This window comes from Haliotis cracherodii, unplaced genomic scaffold (genome assembly GCF_022045235.1).
Source record: "Haliotis cracherodii isolate W230 unplaced genomic scaffold, xgHalCrac1.p SCAF_11, whole genome shotgun sequence".
Classification (NCBI taxonomy): Eukaryota; Metazoa; Mollusca; class Gastropoda; order Lepetellida; family Haliotidae; genus Haliotis; species Haliotis cracherodii.
Window position 1 is genome coordinate 45,594,299 of NW_027266266.1, and position 23,373 is coordinate 45,617,671.

General features: G+C 41.9%; 1 protein-coding gene and 1 non-coding gene across 3 annotated transcripts in view; both read left to right on the top strand.

Annotated features, from left to right (window-relative positions):
• The window catches only part of LOC139455869 (espin-like), a 56,165-nt gene that overhangs the window by 30,357 nt on the left and 2,435 nt on the right, over positions 1–23,373 (top strand). The window contains exons 5-15 of one of the 2 annotated variants that reach the window (XM_071237413.1): positions 4,698–4,916; positions 5,522–5,597; positions 6,637–6,780; positions 8,303–8,514; positions 8,793–8,987; positions 10,335–10,419; positions 12,062–12,264; positions 13,672–14,116; positions 14,689–15,007; positions 16,407–16,692; positions 17,750–17,783. In XM_071237413.1, coding sequence (XP_071093514.1) covers positions 4,698–4,916; positions 5,522–5,597; positions 6,637–6,780; positions 8,303–8,514; positions 8,793–8,987; positions 10,335–10,419; positions 12,062–12,264; positions 13,672–14,116; positions 14,689–15,007; positions 16,407–16,692; positions 17,750–17,783 — 2,218 coding nt within the window. The remainder of the gene's footprint in view (positions 1–4,697; positions 4,917–5,521; positions 5,598–6,636; positions 6,781–8,302; positions 8,515–8,792; positions 8,988–10,334; positions 10,420–12,061; positions 12,265–13,671; positions 14,117–14,688; positions 15,008–16,406; positions 16,693–17,749; positions 17,784–23,373) is intronic. The other variant, XM_071237411.1, reaches the window with a different exon arrangement.
• Trnay-gua (transfer RNA tyrosine (anticodon GUA)) lies at positions 657–742 on the top strand. Its single transcript is given in 2 exon segments — positions 657–693; positions 707–742. It is a non-coding gene; the product is annotated as a tRNA-Tyr (tRNA).

Consider the following 23,373-nt stretch of genomic DNA (forward strand, 5'->3'; position numbering starts at 1 on the left):
TACTACAGGTGCTACGCAGATGTACTACATATGTACTACAGTTGCTACATAGATGTACGACAGTTGCTACATAGATGTGCTACAGATGTACTACAGTTGCTACATAGATGTACTACAGATGTACTAAAGTTGCTACGTAGATGTACTACAAATGTACTACAGTTGCTACATAGATGAGCTACAGTTGCTAGATAGATGTACTACAGTTGCTACATAGATGTACTACAGTTGCTACATAGATGTACTACAGTTGCTACATAGATGTACTACAAATGTACTACAGTTGCTACATAGATGAGCTACAGTTGCTAGATAGATGTACTACAGTTGCAAGATAGATGAGCTACAGTTGCTACGTAGATGTACTTCATCTGTTTGTGGGTTATGCCTGGTGTTTACACACACAGTTCTCACTACACACACATTATTGTGGGTTACCAGGTGTGTACACAGTTGTTGTCAACACCTGATCGGGGACACACTTCTCACTGAATATAAGTGACAATGCAGAAAGTAAGACTGGTGAGCACACATTTGGTACATTTCATGGATTTGTGTGCTTAGTCATTAATTGTTGATATTTTACGTATATATTAGCCATACATAAAATTTCATTGATCGGCTAGATATTAATTTGAATACATTCATCTCCCAGCCCCGTGATAGCTCAGTTGGTAGAGCGGAGGACTGTAGAGGTTCAGCTGACATCCTTAGGTCGGTGGTTCAAATCCGCCTCGCGGGAACTTTTGCTAACAAAAAATTGAATATAATGCTTCATGCATTTACAGGTCATAATAAAATTCTTTGATGTAGGAAGTGAATAAGTTTTGTCTGCAAGTTTATTTTAATTTCAATTCAACCTTCCCATGCTTTTGCCCTACACGGCCTCATCATTAAGGGGATAAAACAAGGAATGGTCGTCTTGGAGCCGCTGTTATACACTATGTGAGTGCAGTAATCTTGACGTGGTTAAACCCCATTTTACCTTCACCTCGATTCCCGGGTAGAATAGGTCTTCAGCAACCCATGCTTGCCGTAAAAGGTGACTTATGCTTGTCGTAAAATGCGACTAACAGGATCGGGTGGTCAGGCTCGCTGACTTGGTTGATGCATGTCATCGATCCCAATTGCGTGGATCGATGCTCATGATATTAAACACTGGATTGTCTGGTCCAGACTCGATTATTTACAGACCGCCGTCATATAGCTGGAAAATCACCTTCACCTTACCTACCCTTACCAGAGGACTTGTGAAGATCCAGGGTAGAATAGGTCTTCAGCAACCTATGCTTGCCATTAAAGGTGACTATGATTGTCGTAAGAGGCGACTAACGGGATCAGGTGGTCAGGCTCGCTGACTTGGTTGATGCATGTCATCAATCCCAATTGCGTGGATCAATGCTCATGATGTCAATCACTTGATTGTCTGGTCCAGACTCGATTATTTACAGACCGCAGTCATGAGTGCGGCAAAAACCAACGAACCAACCATGCCAGAGACCAGATGGTCTCTGCCCATGCTTATTGGTGAACAATAAAATCTATGTACCATTGAATTAAGACTGAGTAGCATCACATGCATGTGTGGAGATAGGGAACTGGCTGTGTTAAGGTGGGACAGATTGTAGCTAGATGTGTTACATGTTGTTATCTGTAACATGTAGCATGGACTGCAACGTATAGGGCACATTCTTGTTTTCCAAGGCTCTCGACCATACGTATGGAACCAGCGACCACTACAGGGTGATTAGGAAGCTACTCCCCTAATAACACATAATGTGTGGCTGCGTTGATGGTGCAGTAGGCTGTCACAGTTTAAAGACAACTTCTGAGAAAATCAGTAGATTATTGTTGTATTTGATCACCTGAAGCTTTTTGATAGGCATGTCTTTGAAGATGACAAAGTAGAAGCAATATATGGATAACAATTTTTAATGTTTTTTTTTTAAAGTTTTCTTTTAGTATACTATTATGGTGACGTCTCGTTATAGATCCTGATGTCGTTGTCATACAGGACTGAACAGGACGTTGAACTCGTCCCTCATCTTTCTGAGTTAAATCTACTGGGGTTTTGATTATACAATTTAATAGACAACGTCCTCAATATAATTCACCATGAGAGAATAATCAGTCTTGAGTATCTACCAACACAGATTCCATTGGGTGTAAAAGGCAAAATAGTGGTTACAAAGTAGCGCAATCTATGGATAACAACTTTATTAGTATACTAGTCTTGTGTATATACTAGTCTAGTCTAATATACTTGCTTGACAACAATATAATGATCTATACCGAAATGTCGCTATGATAGTATATCAGTTGTTATCCATAAATTTTTGTCTACTTTGCCACCTGAAGCTGTCACCTTTCAACAAGGAAATATAAATTAGAAAATAAACCCTGGGTGGCAATTTATTTTTTGGACTTGCCCCATTCGGACTCCGGGGTAGTTAGGCCCGTAGCTCCCTGTGAGAATTGGATGGTCACAATGTGTGTCCTGTCTCACAGAGCGTTATCATGCTCATGTTATCAACCACTAGTTTAACTTCTCCAGATTTATTTACAGGCTTCTGTCTGATGGTGGAATAATGCTGATTGTAAATAAAACAACATTCATTCACACAGTCATTGTGGACTGTGTACAAACATAACTTAATTTGAGGTTAAGGGACCAACAATTCGGAGGGGAGGTGGGGGGAGATTTTTTGTATTGAGACAGCTACAACTGCAAACCAGATTTTTAAAAAAATTGATACTGTCAGCCTAGATATGTTTTTATTAAAATAATCTTGCAACATTTTTTGTTTTTTTTTGTGGCTGACAAAAATTTCAACTCCCTGAAGCATTTTTTTTTCAACCATTTTCTTTGACAATTTATTTTTTGGGACAAAATCCCAAATTTTCTTTCCTGTGTCAAACACTGAACAAGTTTTGTCTGGTCCCAAAGGGCACCTGTTTCTCCTCTTGAGAAGCAAAATTGTAGGCTGAGTTGAGGTGACCCGGTTGTATATGGCTGACCTGTCAGTCAACATGTCATACAGCTGACCTGTCACCTGTCACCGATATGTACATCCACAGCCATAGACATGCACAGCTGGCTTCAGTGAGCACATGCCACGGGCTACATTAGGAGAGTCCTCTGGCTTAACCTTTAATATATGGTCGTGTGGTTGGTGGAGATTTAATCAAGTGTATCTGATGGAACACTGCTGTTAAGCAGTATCATTATTGGAAATAAACCAAGGTCAATTAGCCTTGTGACCGGCCATGCGGGGTGTAATCAATTCCTTGATAAGCTTTGGGCCATGTCTGTGGATGTAATCTGGCTTAAGGCTTCAGTGAACGGTCATGGATAATGGTTTTGCATCTCAGTTATTGATAAGTAATTTATCTTTTATTGCCGTGTCCAAGTTTCCTTGCTCTGTTAAAGAGTGCTGAGAGGCAATTTGTACTACTTAGGCTTTGTGTGATACGGCATGTATTCCAGGTTCGCTTGTCGTAAGTGCCAACATGGAGATTGATTAGTCAGGCTCTAATAATAATAATAATAATAATAATAATAATAATAATAATAATAATAATAATAATAATTAATAATAATGTGCCAGCCTCCATACACTTGATGCAAGTTCAAACTGCTAACATTATTACCCGGGTCAATGGATCAGTGTGGATTTTTCATTCTCAGCTCCCTGGGGAGTATACAACCTGACCTGCCTTGTCAGAGGCTAGAAGGTTAATAGTCACATAACCATCTCATCCTACCGGGTACCCATTGTTACTGCTGTGTGAACAGAGGCATATTTTGAAGACAGTTGTGGCATGCTTGAAAGCATGGTTTGTCTGGCCCAGACTGGATTATTTCCAGTGATACAGCTAGAATATTACTATGATGTTAAACGACAGTCACTCACATATTTTCAGATTTATGATCTGTCAGCATTAGACCCATGTCCAAGATGCTAAACATCCTTGACCTGCAGTGGAATTAAGTATGAAAGTCAAGGTGTCCTTGCCATATGCCCATATGTGAAAAGTTATAGGTTTAGGGGGTCCCAAAATTCAAATACCACACAAGCAAACCTCAAGGACACCAAGACCAATTGAGTTGCAACACTTCAGGCTTTCCCCCTTCATTAGGGCTGCCTCCGTGGTGTAGTGGATAGAGCGTCTATCGGGAGTTAGGAAAATCGGTAGTTTGATACCCTGCTGTGTCATACCAAACAGTGGTAAAAGGTGGTACTTGTTATTACCCTGCCTGGTGCTCGGCATTAAGGGGCTAAAACAAGGACTTTTCGGCTTGGAGTCAGTATACTGTGTCTGTGGGTATTCATGTTAAACTGCGGCGTGGTATCTCAGTGACCTAGCACTATAAAACCGACATTAGTTTGGACTAGTACAAGCAGCCACACACTCACACACATGCATGCACACACACACGCATGCATGCACGCACACGCATGCATGCACGCACACGCATGCACGCACGCACGCACGCACGCACACACACACACACACACACACACACACACACACACACACACACACACACACACAGAGCTATATAATTGCAATCAAGGCGACGTTAAACCCCATTTCACCTCACCTAAGTGCCCCTCCCTCACCTCGCCCAATGGCATCCCTGTATCTGTCCCCATGCTGCAGATCTGGTTGTTGAAATGTTGTCCATGTTGCAGCTGCTGCTGGAGCACAATGCGGACCCCGGTATCCGGGACAAGGACGGACTGTCCCCAGCCATGTGGGCGTGTCGCATGGATCACATCGAGCACTTCGAACTGCTGAGCAGGGCCGATAACTCTCACATCGAGGAGCCAGATGGGATAGAAAGGGACGCTAATGGCCGCACATGGATGCACTGGGCCGTGAGACGGACAGAACCGTTGGAGTGTCTACAGGTGGGCATGATTTCTACTGCTGCTGCTGCTGCTGATGATGATGATGATGATGATGATGATGATGAGGGACCCCCTGTGTTACAATTGGTCCCTGCAACCTATGCTTCTCATTAGAGGCAACCAAATGGATCGGTGGTCACTGGTCACTGGTCAGGCTCAGTGACCTGGTTGATGATGCGTCTTCGTACCCTGACAGTGTGAATCGTTCACAATTTCGATCACTGGATTGTCTGGTCCAGACTCGATTATTTACAGACTTCTGTCATATGGCTGGAATATTGCTGAGTGCGGCGTTAAACAACAAGCAAAAACAAAAAATGATGTTTGTAGTGGATGATGGGTTAATTGAAACAGTGATGTTGATGAGTCAATGTTTATATGAGATTGTTGTTAGTAATGATGATGATTGTAATAGATGTTTCTTATAGTTGAAATGACTTTCATGTCAAAGAAGTAATACTAATATATTTTCCATTAAGAATGTTTCAGTGTTTAGACTTTTTTTGTAAAAGTCCTGAAATTACCCGTCTAAATGTTTGAAAGGATAATGTTGACGATTTTCGGGAAAATATGATTACTTAAGCTTTGGATTTGATCTGTTTCAGACATTAATAACTGCAGACACTGCAGCGATCAAGGATGATGATGGCAAGACAGTCTTACTTCTCGCTGCCGAGATGGGTGAGTTACTTCCCCACCTCCCCCCAACCCACCCACCACACCACCCACCACCATGCTTAATTGTCGATAATGTGGCAGTAGAGTCCAACATCTTGTCGGGGCGGTCGGGTAGCCTAGTGTTTAAAGCGTTCGATCGTCACGTCAAGGACCCGGGTTCGATTCCCGACATGGGTACAAAGTGTGAAGCCCATTTCTGGTGTCCCCTGCCGTGATATTGATTGAATATTGCTAAAAGCGGCGTAAAACCATACTCACTCACTCACTCCAACATCTAGTGTCAGCGTGAATATTAGATGTGGCCTGTGAAGATCTGGGTTAGGGTTGGTTTTCAGCGACTATGCTTGTCATATTAGGTGACTATTGGCATGGGGTGGTCAGGCTTGCTGACTTGGTTGATGCGTGTCATCATGTCCCAATTTCATAGATTGATGCTGATGATGTAAATCACTGGATTGTTTGGCCAAGACTTGATTATTTACAGACCCCTGTCATATAGCTGGTATATTGCTGAGTGTGGTGTTAAACAGCATACAAACAAGAAAAGGAGGGGGCTAAAAATCACTTTTTAAACGAAAAAAATAATCACTAAATTTACTGCTTTGTGCCTGTATATCACCATGTAATGTTGGTAAACAGACCTGCATCAGGCGTCCCTCACCATCAGCTAACAAGCTGTGATGCAACTGAAGTACAGATGGAGGTGGTGTTAAATCCACTCCTCCCTCTTCCTTAGGCGCCACGATTCGCTGTGCAGAGTTGCGTCCCTTGGGCACGCCAGAAACCTATGATTGTGGGTTCGAATCTCGGTTCGCCCTGATTATGTTTCTAGGTTTGTCAGCAACATACCAGTGCTTGTGGGTTTCACCGAAGTGGTAAACATCTGAGACCTGCATCACTTGGGGCTTTCCTCCCACATTAAGCTGACACGCTGTGATATAATACTGTTAAAAGCGGCGTTAAACCCAACTCACTCACTCACTCACTCACTCACTCACTCACTCCTGGGTGTCATACAAGGGGCTGGTTCATTGTGTTTCAGGGTCACTGTTGGCAGCCAAGCTGATCATGGAGATAGCGGGGCGCATCTGTATCCATGATACTGATGCTCAGGGGCGGACCGCGCTCCATCTTGCCACGATACGCGGGCACGGGGAGATCGTCAACTTCCTTCTGGAACAAGGAGGTACGTACAAATAAAACCTGGGCCGTGTTCGACAAAACGATATTGGTTTTGTTTGATAGGCATTTCTTAGAAGGTGACGGATGGCAAAGTAGAGACAATTTATGGATAACAACTTCTTTATTTTACTGTAAATGTGACATTTCGGTGTAGATCCTTATACCAAGGCCTTGCTTCACAACTGTATATGGCATAACAGCATACTCTATGCCTCGAACCATCCACCTCAAGTCAAGAAAGGAATTGTTTCAATCCTAGCGAGACGAGCTCACAACAATCGTTCCACAAAGCAACATCTAACTACTGAACTTAGCCGCCTCAAACAAGTATTTACACAGTATAACCTCCACCCTGAGCAACTAGTACAACAGACGATACAGAACATCACCAAGAAATCTCAGAAATCTGCCCGTCAACAGTCTGCATCCTTTGTGATCAGCCTCCCCTACTTTGGACTAGTTAGCCACAAAATCCAGAGACTCTTAAAGAAACAGGCCAACATTGATGTAGTCTTCAAAAGAAGTCAGACTATTCAGAACTCTATTAAAGCCACAGGGAAACCACCATCCAGCCACAAGCCAGAACCATCAGGAGCAGTGTACCACATTCCGTGCAAATGTGGACAAGCTTACACAGGGGAAACATCTAGGCCCCTCAAAACCCGAATAAAAGAACATCAAAGCTCAGTCTCCAAAGATGACTCTAAATCAGCTCTATCAGACCACATCCGTATTTATCCATAAATTGTGTCTACTTTCCTTGCTTGACAATGGTATAAGGATCTATACAGTAAGATAAAGAAATTGTTATCCATAAGTTGTTGTCTTCTTTGGAAAGCGATATTAGGGCTAAGGGGATTGTTCTCCCATATTATGACTTAAAATGATAATAGATGTAGCATGGACTTGTTTCAGGAACAGGGAAATAGCCCTTGTACTAGTTGTAGTAATTGTAAGGCAGAACTAAGAGGCCTGAAATACCTACTCCTGTTGTGAGAGGGGACGAAGTGATCACAATGGATGCTGATCATAGCAGCTCATAGCTAACAGATCATACCAGCTCATAGCTAACAGATCATACCAGCTCATAGCTAACAGATCATACCAGCTCATAGCTAAGATATCATAGCAGCTCATAGCTAACAGATCATAGCATCTCATAGCTAACAGATCATAGCATCTCATAGCTAACAGATCATAGCAGCTCATAGCTAACAGATCACAGAAGCTCACAGCTAACAGCTCATAGCTAACAACTCATCTGACTATGTGTCATTTGTAGATCCATGCTCACACTCTTGATCACCTGTTTGTCTGGTCCAGCCTGGATCAATATCAGGTTGTTGCAATTAGCTGTCACATTTCTGATCACGTGTAATACACAGTTTCCACACTCCTTCATCCCCATTAGACAAACAACAATGGTTCAAACAGCACCCCTCCGCTCCAGAATTCACTTGAATTTGAATCCCATATACACCCTGAAACCTTCTTTGATCGCCTGTGTCCCTGTGTGTACTCCACAGTTGACCTGACTGTGGTGGACAGCTTCAACGCCACAGCATGGGACTACGCCCGCAACCGCCAGCTCCACTACTGCCAGCTGATAATCATGTCGCATCAGCGACAACGGATTGCTTCCAACCCCACCTCCCCCATGGTGCCAGGGATGGGTCTGATTGACAGTCTACACATCATGAATGGCGACGTGAATCAGAGCGAGGACTTCACAATGAAGGTGAGTAGACTGAATGGAAGCGTCTCTGTGGCCTCGTGGATAGAACGTCTGCCACACACACACACACACAAACACACACACACACACACACACACACACACACACACACACACACACACACACACACACACACACACACACAGAGTAATCTGCACTTGGAGAAAAGCCATAGTGTCATTAAGAATTCTTGGAATATAAACCTCCATTTCTTAAAAGGTTTGTCAAGTTTATAACTGTAACAACAAAATAGCCAAAATTTGAAAATGCCATATTTCCAGCACTGGCCTGGCAAGTCAGGGGACACAACTCCAGTGACGCCACCTCATCCACCGAAACGTCCAAGAACATCAAGGCCACTGCTGTCACGGCGAGCCAACAGCCTGTCTACACCAGAAGGCCGCGACAAGACGGACGTCAATGGAGACCGAGTTATCAGCAGTGCAGGGAACGAGAGGAAGAAGGAACGCATTGAAGTATGTATTGATGGAGAGATGACAGGGTTGTGGCTGCTGCTGCACATATGGTGCCCAGAGTTACCTCCCTTGTATAGTCTAATGCCTCTGTTGATGGTGAGAAGGGGAAGTGTGAATGTTAGCTGAAGAATGTACAATCTTTCATGCTGTAGTTTCATAGAAGAACTCACGTTCTTATGAAACTTAATTTTATATTGAAAAAAAGTTCTGGCTAGAAATATAATATATATTGGAAATTTCCTTAACTGTTTACTATTTACTTAAGTGTTAGACAGATATCAGAACTATTCACTTGTTTCATAAAATTGGCATTACACCAGAGTGAGTTTAGTAATTTATTACGTGCTTCCCGTTTATAAAAGAAAATATTATTTTTTTTGCTGGTATGTGAGGTGAGAATAGGCAGACATCTTCGGGATCCACAGATTACTTCAATTAAGTTTAACAAAATAGTACTTCAAATAACTAAAAAATTCATACCAAAAATTAATACCATACAACGACCCACCTTTAGAAGTCTGGCATCCTTTCCACCTCGCTATGATAGCACTCTAGTTATCTTAACTCCCATACATGTACGATAACATAAACATACGACTGTCATTGCACTACGATCGCCTTGTGGAACGGGGTTCTGCACCACAAGTCTACAATCATGTCACAATGCTCTATGAAGTAATTTGTAAAAGTTTGTTGCAAGATCAACCGGCAAAACTATACCATGTGACGTCAGCCTGGCGATAGGTTTGCTAGGGTTTCGAATGTACATAAGCTCCTCTCAGGGATCTATCCTCCCTACATGCAATGTCATTGAAAAAGCAGGGATGTTGGGAGTTTTCAATATTTGTTAGTGAAACGTGTTCCCGCAGTATAAGCACGTGCTATGGTATTACACAATGTATAATACAAGTGTATGTGTAATGGGGGCAGGGGTGGCCCAGCCGTTTAAGGTGCTGCAATTCACTGTGCAGAGTTGCGTCCCTTGGGCACGCCAGAAACCTATGATTGTTGGTTAAACCCAACTCACCCACTCTCTCACTCACTCACTCACAATGTGTAATACAGCTGTATGTTTATTAAACAGGTGATCTCTTTACTGGGGAGTTAGAAATTTATTTTTGCTTCATACAGAACTTTTTTATTATTATTTTTTTATACAGTCAAGAATGGGTGTCATTTGGTGATTTTTCTCACTCCCTAAAAACTGTCTGATATATGACTGAAACACTGGTAAAGTCCACATCACTCCTCTAGTCCTAAACAGGAAAGGAAGGATATATATACATATATATATATATATATACATGATATGGGCAATTGTTAGTGTGGTTACCTCCCTTGTTCCAGGTGAGCGTGGACACCAAGAGGACAGCTAACATAGCTTTCTACGCTAACGGCCGAGAGGAGACGGACATGATCACAGATGAACATGGTCAGTCATCGACAAGAGTTGCTGTTCATAAACACACAAGTTTCATTAATTTCCAGTATCCCAGGGATTTATCTAGACCTTCTTGGAGGTCGATATTCGTCCCTCATGTCAGTTTAAACTCCCAAATTGTAATTAGAAGTTTCCCAATTCACGGTAATTAAACCCCAACTATTGTTATGATGTTTTAGTCAAATGTGAGAGTCACTAGTAATGGAGAAACTAGAACACGGATAGAAATGCACATTTTTTCAAGTATGCCACAGGGCACTTATAACAATGGTTCAGTGTGCCCTTTGATGTAAGTGTGCCAACTAGAATACCATATTCTACGTAATAAGCGCCCAGGGTTCTCTCAAAATTAGAAATAGGGGGCTCTTATTAGAATATAATTTTGGTGAAAGAATTGAAAGATCGTAAATTTTAGTGTTTATGGTGACAGCCTGAAATGATACAAAAGAAAAGTCTGTGCGTATTATACAAGACAGATATATTTTTCCAGAATTTAATTGCCTGTACACGGATAAATAAGTCTTGTGTACATTGATCAATTGGAAGGAGGCTAATTAGGATTGTTCACTAGACAATGTATTGGCAAATTATGCTGTGGGTGCTTATTAGAGCGGGGCGCTTATTATGTCGAATACGGTACTTATGATCCATCTGCTAACTCTGTGAATATCTTTCACTAAGGCTAGATAATAAGCAGTCAAAATTCAGAAAAAATTCTCCCTTCCACTTCATTGAGATTTATATGCCCACCTTATTTTGTGCATCATACCATGTTTAAAGCATGTTCACATGTTTGTAATGTTCCATGTGTTTGTCATGGGTACTTGTGGGAAAGTGCATATATATTACAAACATTGTCACAAGGTACTGTTGTATGCCCTTCAGTGACTGGGAACATCTTTAACGTTAGCACTAAAACACAAGGATCTCTTAACCTTGTGGACCGCCTCCTTGGTCTAGTGGTAGAGCGTCCGCCCGGAGAGCGGAAGGTCCGGGGTTCGATTCCCGGCCGCGTCATACCAAAAGACGTTAAAAGATGGTACTTGTTGTTACCCTGTCCGGCGCTCGGCATTAAGGGGCTAAAACAAGGACTGGTCAGCTCGGAGTCACTATAAATCGGCATCAGTCCGGACTAGTTCAAGCAGCCGCACGCATGCACGCACACACATGCATGCACGTTGCTATATAAGTGCAATAATCTTGGATCCGACGTTAAACCCCATTTCACATCACCTCTTAACCTTGTGTAAGACTCTTTAGTCCAAGACTTTATGTAATTAATAATGGTGCTTAATTGTTGATAATGTGTTAGCAGAGTCCAGCGTGTGGTGTCAGTGTGAATATCAGATGTGGCCTGTGAGGATCCTGGGTTGAATTGGTCTTCAGCAACCCATGCTTGCCTTAAGAGGCGACTAACGGCATCGGGTAGTCAGGCTCGTTGACTTGGTTGATGCATGTCATCATATCGCAATTGTGTAGATCGTTGCTCATGATGTCAATCACTGGATTGTCATGACCAGATTCAATTATTTACAGACCGTTGTCGCTGGAATATTGCTGAGTGTGACGTTAAAAAAAAAAAAACTAACAAAAAAGACAAAACAAATATACGTGGATGTCAACACTGTTGCAGATGGCCACGTGGAGGGAGAGGAGGATGTTGATGGTGTGAGTGTTGGAGGGATGGATGTCTCGGACATCGATGATGATGAGGACCGACCCCAACCTAGGGCTCGACCTGCTCCTGCCCCCCGACCTCAGACCATCCAGCCCCGCCCCCCGCCAAGACACACCCAGCCACGGCCCCCACCGCCTTCATCTTTTTCCCAGCCTCAGGTGAGTGTTTCTGCATCTTTCGGGAAATGACAGTGTCAGCAAATTCTTTTGATTCTTTATGAAATAAAGCTGTGGCTCTGGTGGCCGAACTGGCCCAGGCTCTACCATTCGCTGTGCAGAGTTGCTTCCCTTGTCTTGGCTGTTGGGGTGAGTGGTGGTCAAGGCTCACTGATCACAATCTGTATTTGTCAAATTAGAATGTGTGGAGACGGCCATAACTATCCATTAGAAATAAGAGGTGGGCTTGTGCAAGTAATTATTTTTGACTGCATGATCCTAAAAATGAAAGAATATTGTCCCTTGTCCTGATAATATTTCTGAAATTCTTCTGAAAAAACAAATCTTTGTTAAGGTAACATCTTGGTCTTGTAGTTAACACTGACAGTTTACACACTTCCCTTACACGAGAACAGTGTTCAATACCATAATGTAAAACTTCGATATTTTGGGGGTCCATACTGACTAGATTAACTTCAAAGACCATAGGCCTCCCCACTCTAATATCTAAGACTGTGAAAGACCCGTGAAGATCTGGGTTAGAATAGGTCCTCAGCAACCCATGCTTGTCATAAGAGGTGACTATGGTTGACGTAAGAGGCGACTAATGATCGGGTGGTTAGACTCGGTGACTTGGTTGATGCGTGTCATCGTATCCCAATGGGGTCAGAAACTAGCATTTTTTGTCCACTAGCCCTCATAATGATACCTTAATTATTCGGCAGTTATCAAGGACTGTAGGACTTGTGCCAATTTCTATCGCTGTCCCAATAGCGTGGATCGATGCTCATAATGTCAATCACTGGATTGTCTGGTCCAGACTCGGTTATTTACAGACCACTTTGATACAGCTGGAATATTGCTGAGTGCAGCGTTAAACAACAAACAAACAAACGAGACTGAAAATCCTAAAGAACAATGTGACCCACCAGGAGAAAAGTGACCTTATGGTTGCTAGGATACAATTGTGCTGTGACGTCATAAAGACGTTTGACGTCAACCAAATTCAGTGAAGATTGCCTTGTGTCCGAACTGTACAAGAAGTATCTTATTTGTGAATTGTATTTTTGTGTTCCGAAGATGCTGCAGTTTTAAAATATAATGGAAAGTCAAAATGTGATTTTTCACCCATGAGGTCCCTTATGTCATGGTTGGCCACAAATGTTGTATTCTGCTGACCTGAGAATCCTATAACCTCAGTTAATTCAATGTTGCATCTTGGGCGGTCGGGTAGCCTAGTGGTTAAAGCGTTCGCTCGTCACGCCGAAGACCCGGGTTCGAATCCCGACATGGGTACAATGTGTGAAGCCCATTTCTGGTGCCCCCCGCCGTGATATTGCTGGAATATTGCTAAAAGCGGCGTTAAACCAAACTCACTCACTTACTCAATGTTATATCTTGCTGACACAGGAGCTACAACACAACAGTCATCCCCAACAGCAGCAGGAGCCGTCGCAGTACGAGGCCCTGGAGGAGGGCTTCACCACCACCACCAGCATGATAGACCCACCCCCAGGGCAGCGCTTCCAAAACTCACAGAAGTTCTCCGCCCCGCAGGGCTTCTCCCCTGCCTACCGCACAGGGCGGACAGGCCCTGCCCCCTCTCCTCCAAACATCACCCCTCAGAGACCTCACATGATCCGGCAGCAGCAGCCCCTCCCCCCACGCCCCGCCCCTAGGGAAGCACCTGCTCCTCGTCCAGGGTCTGGACCATCATCACGTGACCAGGTCGCCAGCCCTCCTCCTCTGTCCAGCGGGTCGGGACAGTCGGTCGAACAAGGACCATCGATGAAGAAGCCCCTGAGTCCGGACCAGGGCAACAGACCGGGGTCGGGCGGGCAGACCAAACCTCCAGGTAGGGCTGTTATAGGTTTCATCAGATATGCTCTCGTCGAGACCCCGGGTAAGAATATAGGTCCCCGGCAACCGTGAAATACGAGTAAATGGATTGGGTGGTCAGACTTAGAAACTAATGGTTGATTGCATGTCATCTATCCCAATTGCGTGGATCAAAGTTCATGATGTCAATCACTGGTTTCTCTGGTCCAGATGAAATTATTCCTATGAATTGGAAGTTATTGCTGCATTATGATTGGTTGAAAAATGTGTAAATGTGATTGGATCTATGTGTTGGTTGGTTGTATGTCATTGTGTGCCGATGACGTGTCTACGTTGATCATGACCTATGATAGTCGTAAGAGGTGACCAAATGGTTCTGTTGGGGGCTTGGTGACTTGGTTGATAGCGTGTCCTTGTGGACAGCGTGGATCCTTGCTCACAATATCAATCACTGGATTGTCTGATTATTTACAATCCACCGTCATGTAACTGGATGATTGATGAGTGTGGCGTTTAACAAATGAATCATGACTAGATTGTTTGAAAACAACAGCAAGCACTGACTCATTTTCTGGTACCTCTCCACAGGCGTGCTAGAAGGCCGCAGGATCCCGCCGCCTCCAATGCTGACTCCTCTTCCAAACGCGCCGAAAGTGCCATCACTCAGTCGACTCGACAAACTCGAGAAGAAGAAGAAAAAGAAGAAGCGGGATCGAGACAAAGAACGGGAACAAGACACCAAGTCGCCCCCCGAGGTTCAGAACCTGCAGAACCCCCTCGACATCCCCCCACCCAGGGGATTTGCTGCCCCCCTCCACCCCTTCCCTCAGCAAACAGAGAGGGTGAGGTCGGCGGCACCGTCGGCCCCCAGGGCGTCTAAAGGACTTCCGCAACATCACGACTCCAGGTGAGCATACCTGTGGTTCGATAGGAGTGTTGGGAATATATTATTGACATAGTAACCATTTACAGTGCATTCAATGGTCTGATTATCCATACAAATCCATAACGTTAACACTATGTTGACATGAATTCAGATTTTTTATGTTTTTCCAATATTTGCTGAAGACCAGTGTCTGACTCAGCAGAGTAAACTGAGAGCCTTAAGGGTAAGCACATGTAGGCCCATTGGAAAAACTGTAGGCCCAGTGGAAACACTGTAGGCCCATTGGAAAAACTGTAGGCCCATTGGAAAAACTGTAGGCCCATTGGAAACACTGTAGGCCCATTGGAAAAACTGTAGGCCCATTTGAAAGACTGTAGGCCCAGTGGAAACACTGTAGGCCCAGTGGAAAAACTGTAGGCCCAGTGGAAACACTGTAGACTGAGTGCAAGAACTGTAGGCCCAGTGGAAACACAGTAAACTCAGTGCAAGAACTGTAGGCTAAGTGGAAAAACTGGAAAGAAAATGTAGGCACAAACATTTTAGCTGAAGCAGGGAGACATAGTCTTGCAATATAAATTACAAAATACAACCAGTCAACCAGAAACATTTACTGTCATCACACCAAGTTCTCACAGACTCGGTGGTGATAGATGAAGCCTACATTACCAGGAAATTATCAGCTTGTAAAACTTCTTTGCGACCACATGTCATACACCATTTGAAAGGTCTAATCCTACTGTTTATACATCTGAATGTTATGTTTATCACAGACCGCCTCTGTGGTCTTGTGGTAGAGCATTCGCCTGGAGAGCGGAAGGTCCGGGGTTCGATCCCCGGACGTGTCATACCAAAAGACGTTAAAAGATGGTACTTGTTGTTACCCTGTCTGGGGCTCGGCATTAAGGGGCTAAAACAAGGACTGCGGCATGGTATGTCAGTGAGCTAGCACTATAAATCGACAGAAGTCCGGACTAGTACAAGCAGCCACACAAACACATACACGTGCATGCACGTCGCTATATAAGTGCAATAATCTTGGATGCGACGTTAATTTGCGCAATGTCACGTGACTTCATTGACTCAGAAAAAGCGTGCAACTTTTTCCTTTGAAGTGGGGTCGAAGAGATTTATTCTGCCTATCAGAAATCCATGTGCAGTCTGACTTGCTCTTGGCAGGGTATAAGAGATTTATTCGCCTGCTGAGAAATTTATTCCCCTCCGGGATACACAGTATTTTATCAAGATCACGTAGACCAATCAGATCTCATAATTTCAACATGGAGGTGTGACAAATGCCCTTGTCGAAGTTTGTGAACAGTTTTTTTTATCATATTTGATATCTTGATTATGTAAATTTGTTAAAGAGTTTTCTTGGTGGACTCAATTCTCCAGAATGAAACATGCGTATTGGTTACTGCAGGTACAGTGATGAGACAGAAGACAGTAAGGGCGTGGTCATCAATGGTCATACGTTGCCGATGAAGGACACTCCAGCTCGGTCAGCTCGGCCCGGTCAGAGGCTGCAGCCAATGGAAGAAGAGGAGACGCAGTACACTGAGGCAGGGGGAGACAACCCACTGCAGCAGCCCAGTATTCCAGAAGAGGGACAAGTCGGCCCATTAATACCTCCCCCTCAAGCCTTCAGGTCAGGGGGGCGATACAGCTCCGCCGCTCAGGGGAGACAACTCTCTCAATCAGTCCCACAGGTTGGTACTAATGTTTGTATCTGTAGTATCCCTGTTGATTTATCTTGGAACATAATCATATTTACTCTCTATGTAAATTTTAAAATTTTTAAGAAAGGGTGAAAAATTTAAAAAAATGTTTTCAATTTTTGATATAATATGAGGATCAAAATGCATCATCTTCATCATGATCTGTTTTTGAACATATGCTATGAATCATTGTCTCTAACAGGCTCATTTCTGTAGATGCTTCGGCTTATAAGGAGATAAAATCCAGAGACATCCGGCTGCCATATTTGTTATCGCTTGTTAGAAGCAACTGATAAGGGAAGAAAAATTTGATGATACATGTGTACCGAGACTGTAACATCATCCCCGTCAAACCCTTCTGTTTGAACAAGAACTCAGATTGTGCTCCATTGTAGTAACACTTTCTTATAAATATGGAAGTGTGTTACGGATTTGTATTGGAAATTCATTTTTGACTTCAGTTTCAAAACCTAAACACAGAATGTAATTTATTAACAAATTGGGCTATATTGGGTTTAACAAACGGTAAAGACCAATGTCTGTTTACTACATATAGATCCGACCCGAGAAGATTCCAGGGTCGAATAGGTCTTCAGCAACCCATGCTTGCCGTAAAAGGTGACTAGGCTTGTCGTAAAAGGCGATCGGGTGGTCAGGCTCGCTGACTTGGTTGATACATGTCATCGATCCCAATTGCGCGGATCGATGCTCATGATGTAATCACTGGATTGTCTGGTCCAGACTCGATTTTTTGCAGAACGCCGTCATATAGCTGGAATATTGCTGAGTGCAGTGTAAAACAACAAACAAACAAACAAAAACAAAACATATAGATCCATAATAATGATGGGGCACAAACCTGTCATGAATCATAAAAGTGATGCAGTGCAAGGACATCAAGTAACCAGTCTATTTGCAGCTCAAAGTGTGCAAAGATTTATGAATTTATTAAGCTTTCCAAACCTAGGACACAATATATCATCAAATGTTTCTTGTCTAATAATTCATCGTCATTGTTCCGATGAGCTAACCGGTGGTGTTTTTTCAGCAGTTTAGTCCCCCCTGTGACGAGGGTGCAAGCGGTAAGCTGTGCTAGGTTGTCTGACGACTTGCATGTAAACTTGCATCGTGTCTGACCATGTCAGGCTCTCTCTGTATCTCTCTGGTGGTCAGCTTGGTTAGCCTGACCTACAGCGTCCAGCTGGCATCAAACATATATACCTGTAGGACTAACGGTGTTTGGCTGTGAATGCCCATACGTATTGATAATGCATTTGTTTTTGCCAAAATTGTGTTACCATGGTTTTGAAAAGATATGTGTTAACAAAACATTGTTTTGGTCAGGAGACAGTTTATTAATAACAAATATGCATGTGCATTTCACATGAAGTTATTCTGTTGGATTGTTTTTGTTTGATTTAAAGTTTATTTTGGGAACATATGCATTCAGTACACAGTTTATTATTTTTTTTAAAGACACTCTTTCAGAATGATTTTTGTGGTTTTCATACATGTGGTATTTTGCAAAATGTTCATATCTTGAAACTATAAATCTGGGGACCACTTGTTTTGGAGTGTACTGCTTTGACCATTGTTAGGCTTTGTTAAAGTATGGGACTTCATATTCTTAGTGGTAGGGTGTTATATTAGTTACTTGGTTTACAGACCTGCTGACACAAATCAGGAATGTGGAAAAACATAACATTCTGTTTTTAAAGCGTTTTAATAGTGCCAGGTCTGATATATTCATGTTAAACATGTTTCTTGACAAGAAAGAACAAATGTGACCATCCATCATTTAGGGGACCTTATGGGTGAAAATCACATTTAGATTTTTCATTATATTTTAAAACTACAGAATCTTCGGAACACAAATTTACAATTCACAAACTTCAATTTATATTTATTACAAAGATACATGACATCACACATATCGATCTTCACTGAAGTTAGTTGACGTTATTGTCTTTATGACGTCATGGCACAATTGTATCCTAGTCCCTTTAGCCTGTTGGGTCACAAAGGTTATATTTATTACAAAAAAACCTGTTACTCTAAAAACCATTGCGTTATTGAAGCACACTGAAAGTTGTTCCGGGACGTGAGGGTTATGGCACTTAAGTGAAATGTCAATTATATTTTTTCAGATAAGCACAGTATTTCATCATAAAATATATATATATATATTCAGAAGGGTTGTATATATTATAGAAAAAATATGGTGCACCACAAATAGTCATTCTGAAAGCTCTTTTTTTTTTCTGCCAAGTCTCTGATGTACTGTCCCATGCGTCTTTATATGTATTATGTTTGATCCAGCTGCGCTGTCTCGTCCTTATGTATCGCATGTATATCAGCTTCCGGACCCGGTCTCCATCCGACCAGCACAGGGTCTCCGTGTAGTGACAGCAGCGTCTTTGTGTCATGCACTGTCAATCTGTCGCCAGAAAGCTAGTCTGTACATTTTGGGCTGGGAATGAATTGTGTGAGGTCAAAGGGAAATGATTCTTTGAAAGAGTGGAACTTGTGGGGACGTCTTGTGGCTTGCTTAGTAATTGAAAGGAACAGTAAAACAGCATACTTTTTTATGGTGCTTGAAAAAGTACTGGAATGTCAAGAAAGGACACCGCTATAATTAAATCTACCGTATTCAACGTAATAAGCGCCCCGCTCTAATAAGCGCCAACGGCGATATTTGCTAATATATTGGCAAGTGAACAATCCCAATTAGCATCCCTTCCGATTGATCAATGTACACTAGACTTATTCATTTGTGTATAATACACACTCAAGTGTTACATGCACTCTTAATTATGGGCAATTAAATTCTGGAAAAATATATCTGTCGTATATAAACAGTTCAGACCGTCAGCCATAAGCCACGATATTTATCTTTCAACTCTGTTTTTTCCACCAAAATTATATTCTAATAACAGCCCCCTATTTCTAATTTTGAAAGCGCCCTGGGTGCTTATTACGTTGAATACAGTATTTATTTTCTTCTGGTGATCTGCCATTTCAGATTCTGTCAATGCATGAAATGAATTTTGGATAGTTTGGGCTTCATCATCTTTAAGAATGTTTACCTTTGTGGTCAAGTTAGTTATAAATAGGGTCAGAAGGTGTGTGCAGAGTTGCCTCCCTTACCCGAAGAAGGATCTGCTTGTTATAAGCTCAAATCTAGATTTGGTTTGTCAGCACAGTACTCATGGTTTTCTGCAAAGTGGTAGCAATCTACAAATGATGTTACTTTTGGATTTTCCCCTAGCTGTAATACTGTTCAGAATTATTTGATCTTTTCTAATGTAATCTTTGAAAGATCTAATGTTGTCCTTAAAAGTATGGAGAGTTACATTTGGTGTCCCTGTATGAGTATGGATGAAGTATGGATATAATGGACATGTTGGAACAGTAACGATTAGTCCATTAGTTGGTCAAATCCAATGTCAGCCATTTTGGATTAGCCACTTCTGTCAATGAGCAAGCAAATATACTCTTCGTCACCTTTTGATTAAATAGCTACATGATAAGTCAGAAACAGTTTTTATGTTTAAAGCCTGAATCTAGTAAAATTATTTTGGTCCTGTAGCTTATGACTCAATGTCATTAAAATCAAGTCATTTACTCTGATACAACACCTCTGTGTGTGAAGGTATCCTCCATAGATGGCCTTGTCACGTTTTGTTCAGCTTCTTAATTTTCGGTATAAATGAGTGAAGCCTTCAGACAAGCTTATCTGATTTCGGTATCTCGAAAACAAACTTATGCGACCTTTCCCGACTATACACTGAAGGTCACACTGAAGGTCAATATATTCAGCATTAAAAATTGGCACTAGTCCTGTAGTCCTTGCCAACCTGCCCAATAGTTAAGGTATCATAAGGACGAGTAGAAATATACCCTTTTTAAGGGTTTTGCTATATGTTATCATTATAAGGACTAGTGGGCTAAAACTGTTAGTTTCTACCGCTGATATTTTTATGGGTATTGTATGTTTAGAATCAAAATGTTCAATTGAGGTGGTAGAGAGCTGGCATTATGTGGATAAAAAAACAAGCATTGTCGGCTCGAGTCAGTGTACTGTGAGTGGAGTATCTCTGTTAACCTGCGCCATTGTGTATCAGATTGCTAGCACTATAAAACCGGCTTTTGTCCGGACTAGTACAAGCACACACTTACTGTGCATGCAGGTTGCTGTATAAGTGCAATAATCTTGAACGTGACGAAGCCCCCTTATGCTAAATGCCTGATTTCAATTCTAAGTTGTTCTCAGATAACTCTTAAAACCATATGGCATAATAGATTTAGGGTCTGAAAGGTAAAAATCTCACCACCATTTTAAGTTTTTTTGGTGTTTTTTTTCAATCTTGTACACAGCTTATTTTATAACTAGCAACACCAAAGCAAATAACAAACTTTTTAAATCACTTTCTTTTTTCTCGGTGCAAAAACATCTTCATGTTAATCTTAAATTTGTTTTTAGAGGTCAATTGAAATTGTTTCACTTTGCACAATAGTGTTGTAGGTTTCAGTTAGGTCACCTGACTGAAGTGTTGTTGTGGCCATTTTGTCCAGTGTCAGGTATCGTCAGCCATATTGAAAATTTAATGTGAACTGTCAGAACAAAAAAAAATATTAGTGGTCATTAGTGTTCAGAATGTAATGAAATGTAATCATTTTTGATAAGTTAGTACTGGAAGTGAACACTCTTATTTTTCTTGTTATTTTGCAATATTTTAAGCTTTGACCTTGATTTGACCTCTGCTTTTTGACCACTCTCCTAAATTCTCTTAAAATGCATTTTTCACTCTGAAATTTGGCATGTATATATCTTCTTATGATAACATCCTATTTTGTTTGAATCATTATGATTTTAGTGTGTTTCAAAGAAACTATAATGTTTGTTTTTTGAAATATCAATACTGACAATGTTTAAGTGGTTCTCTTTGTTGACATTTAACCGTTCACTACATAAGCTGGTGAGCTATTGTGCCATGGCACTATTATTATTATTATTATTATTATTATTATTATTATTATTATTATATCTCTAGTACATCGTATTCATGATGCACTCAGCACATGGTGTCTGTATATTGTATACATGTATAGTTGTTGGCAGCGTACACATTAAGCCATCATGAAGACCTAGTATATATGTAGCATGTGCTTACGTCTCATCCAGCAGCCTTCTTGTAGATGAATCAATACTGGAGAATGTTTTATTTTGTCTACTGACATGTAATGCATGTTTGTAAAGTTTTCACCAAGTGTCCAAACAATAACAGGGGCGGTTGGGTAGCCTAGTTTTTAAAGCGTTTGCTCGTCACGCCGAAGACCTCGGTTCGATTCCAGACATGGGTACAATGTGTGAAGCCCATTTCTGGTGTCCCCCGCCAAGATATTGCTGTATTTGAGCGTTATGCTATTATTTCATCATTAAGAAATATGCCTTATGTGTTGTGCATAGAGTATCTCACTCAAGTGTCTTTTGATATGAAATATGTCAGCATGAGTCTATAAAAGTTTAGAAGTCACAGGCTTGCTGGGGAGTTATAAACTTTTATAGACAAGTGTTGATTTTGGATGATAAACATGTTCTACTCTTCATGTAGCTTGATATGAAACCTATTGACTCGTGTTGATATATTTGATATCAAAAGACACTCGGCTGAGATTCTCTATTTGTAGGGGCTAATAAGCTGTGAAGTTTGGTGTTTGTTCGTGAGTCGGGTTGGATGACAAATCCTTATAAGTGATATACCGTTATTATGTTTACTAGTTTATATCAGTGTGTTTATCATCGTATGACTAAATCTTTGCTTAACAAGATGCAAATTCCAAACAATCAAATTCTAATACTTTTTAACCTGGATTAATTCAGGCTTGCCTGCTTGATGTTTGTGTAACTTCGGCACTGGTGGATCCAGAGGAGGGTGGGGGAGGGCAGGGTGAGAGGCCCCTATTTCTTTTCAGACATCTGACATGTCAGCCTTCTTGTGTGTTTGTTCTACTTTGTGTATAGTGTGCGTCGCCATTTTCAAAAGGTCTGGATCCACCTCTGTTTGGCATGCTTTAGCATTCCGTAATGTAACATTGTCTATGAGATGGTGATTGGTTGTGCAACTAACAAAAACCTGCTTAAAATGATCCTTCCCCACATGCAAGGATATGGTACTAAATGTCAGATGTATTCAAACTAACAATTCAATGATGTTGTGGAAGGGGGAATATCATACGTACAGCATCTGAGGGGCTTTATGATCGTTTGAGTCCCACTGAATTTGTCGTGTGGAGATTCCTGTCCCCAGTATTGCAGGCTTGTCAGCTGAAGGGGCTGGCGCGTCGATCGATGGGTTTGTGTCCTTTGGTCATGCCAGGGTCTGACGATCATGGGTTTGAATCTGGAGTTGGTCTCAGTTCTGATCCTTGGTTTATTAGCATGGTTTGGAGCATGGGTGGCCCAGTCGTCTAAGGTGCCGCGATTCGCTTTGCAGAGTTGCGTCCCTTGGGCACGCCAGAAACCTATGATTGTGGGTTCAAATCCCGGTTCACCCCGATTATGTTTCTAGGTTTGTCAGCACCATACCCATGCTTGTAAGATTCACCAAAGCGGACCTGCATCACTTGGGGCTTTCCTCCCACATTAAGCTGACATGCCGTGATATAACC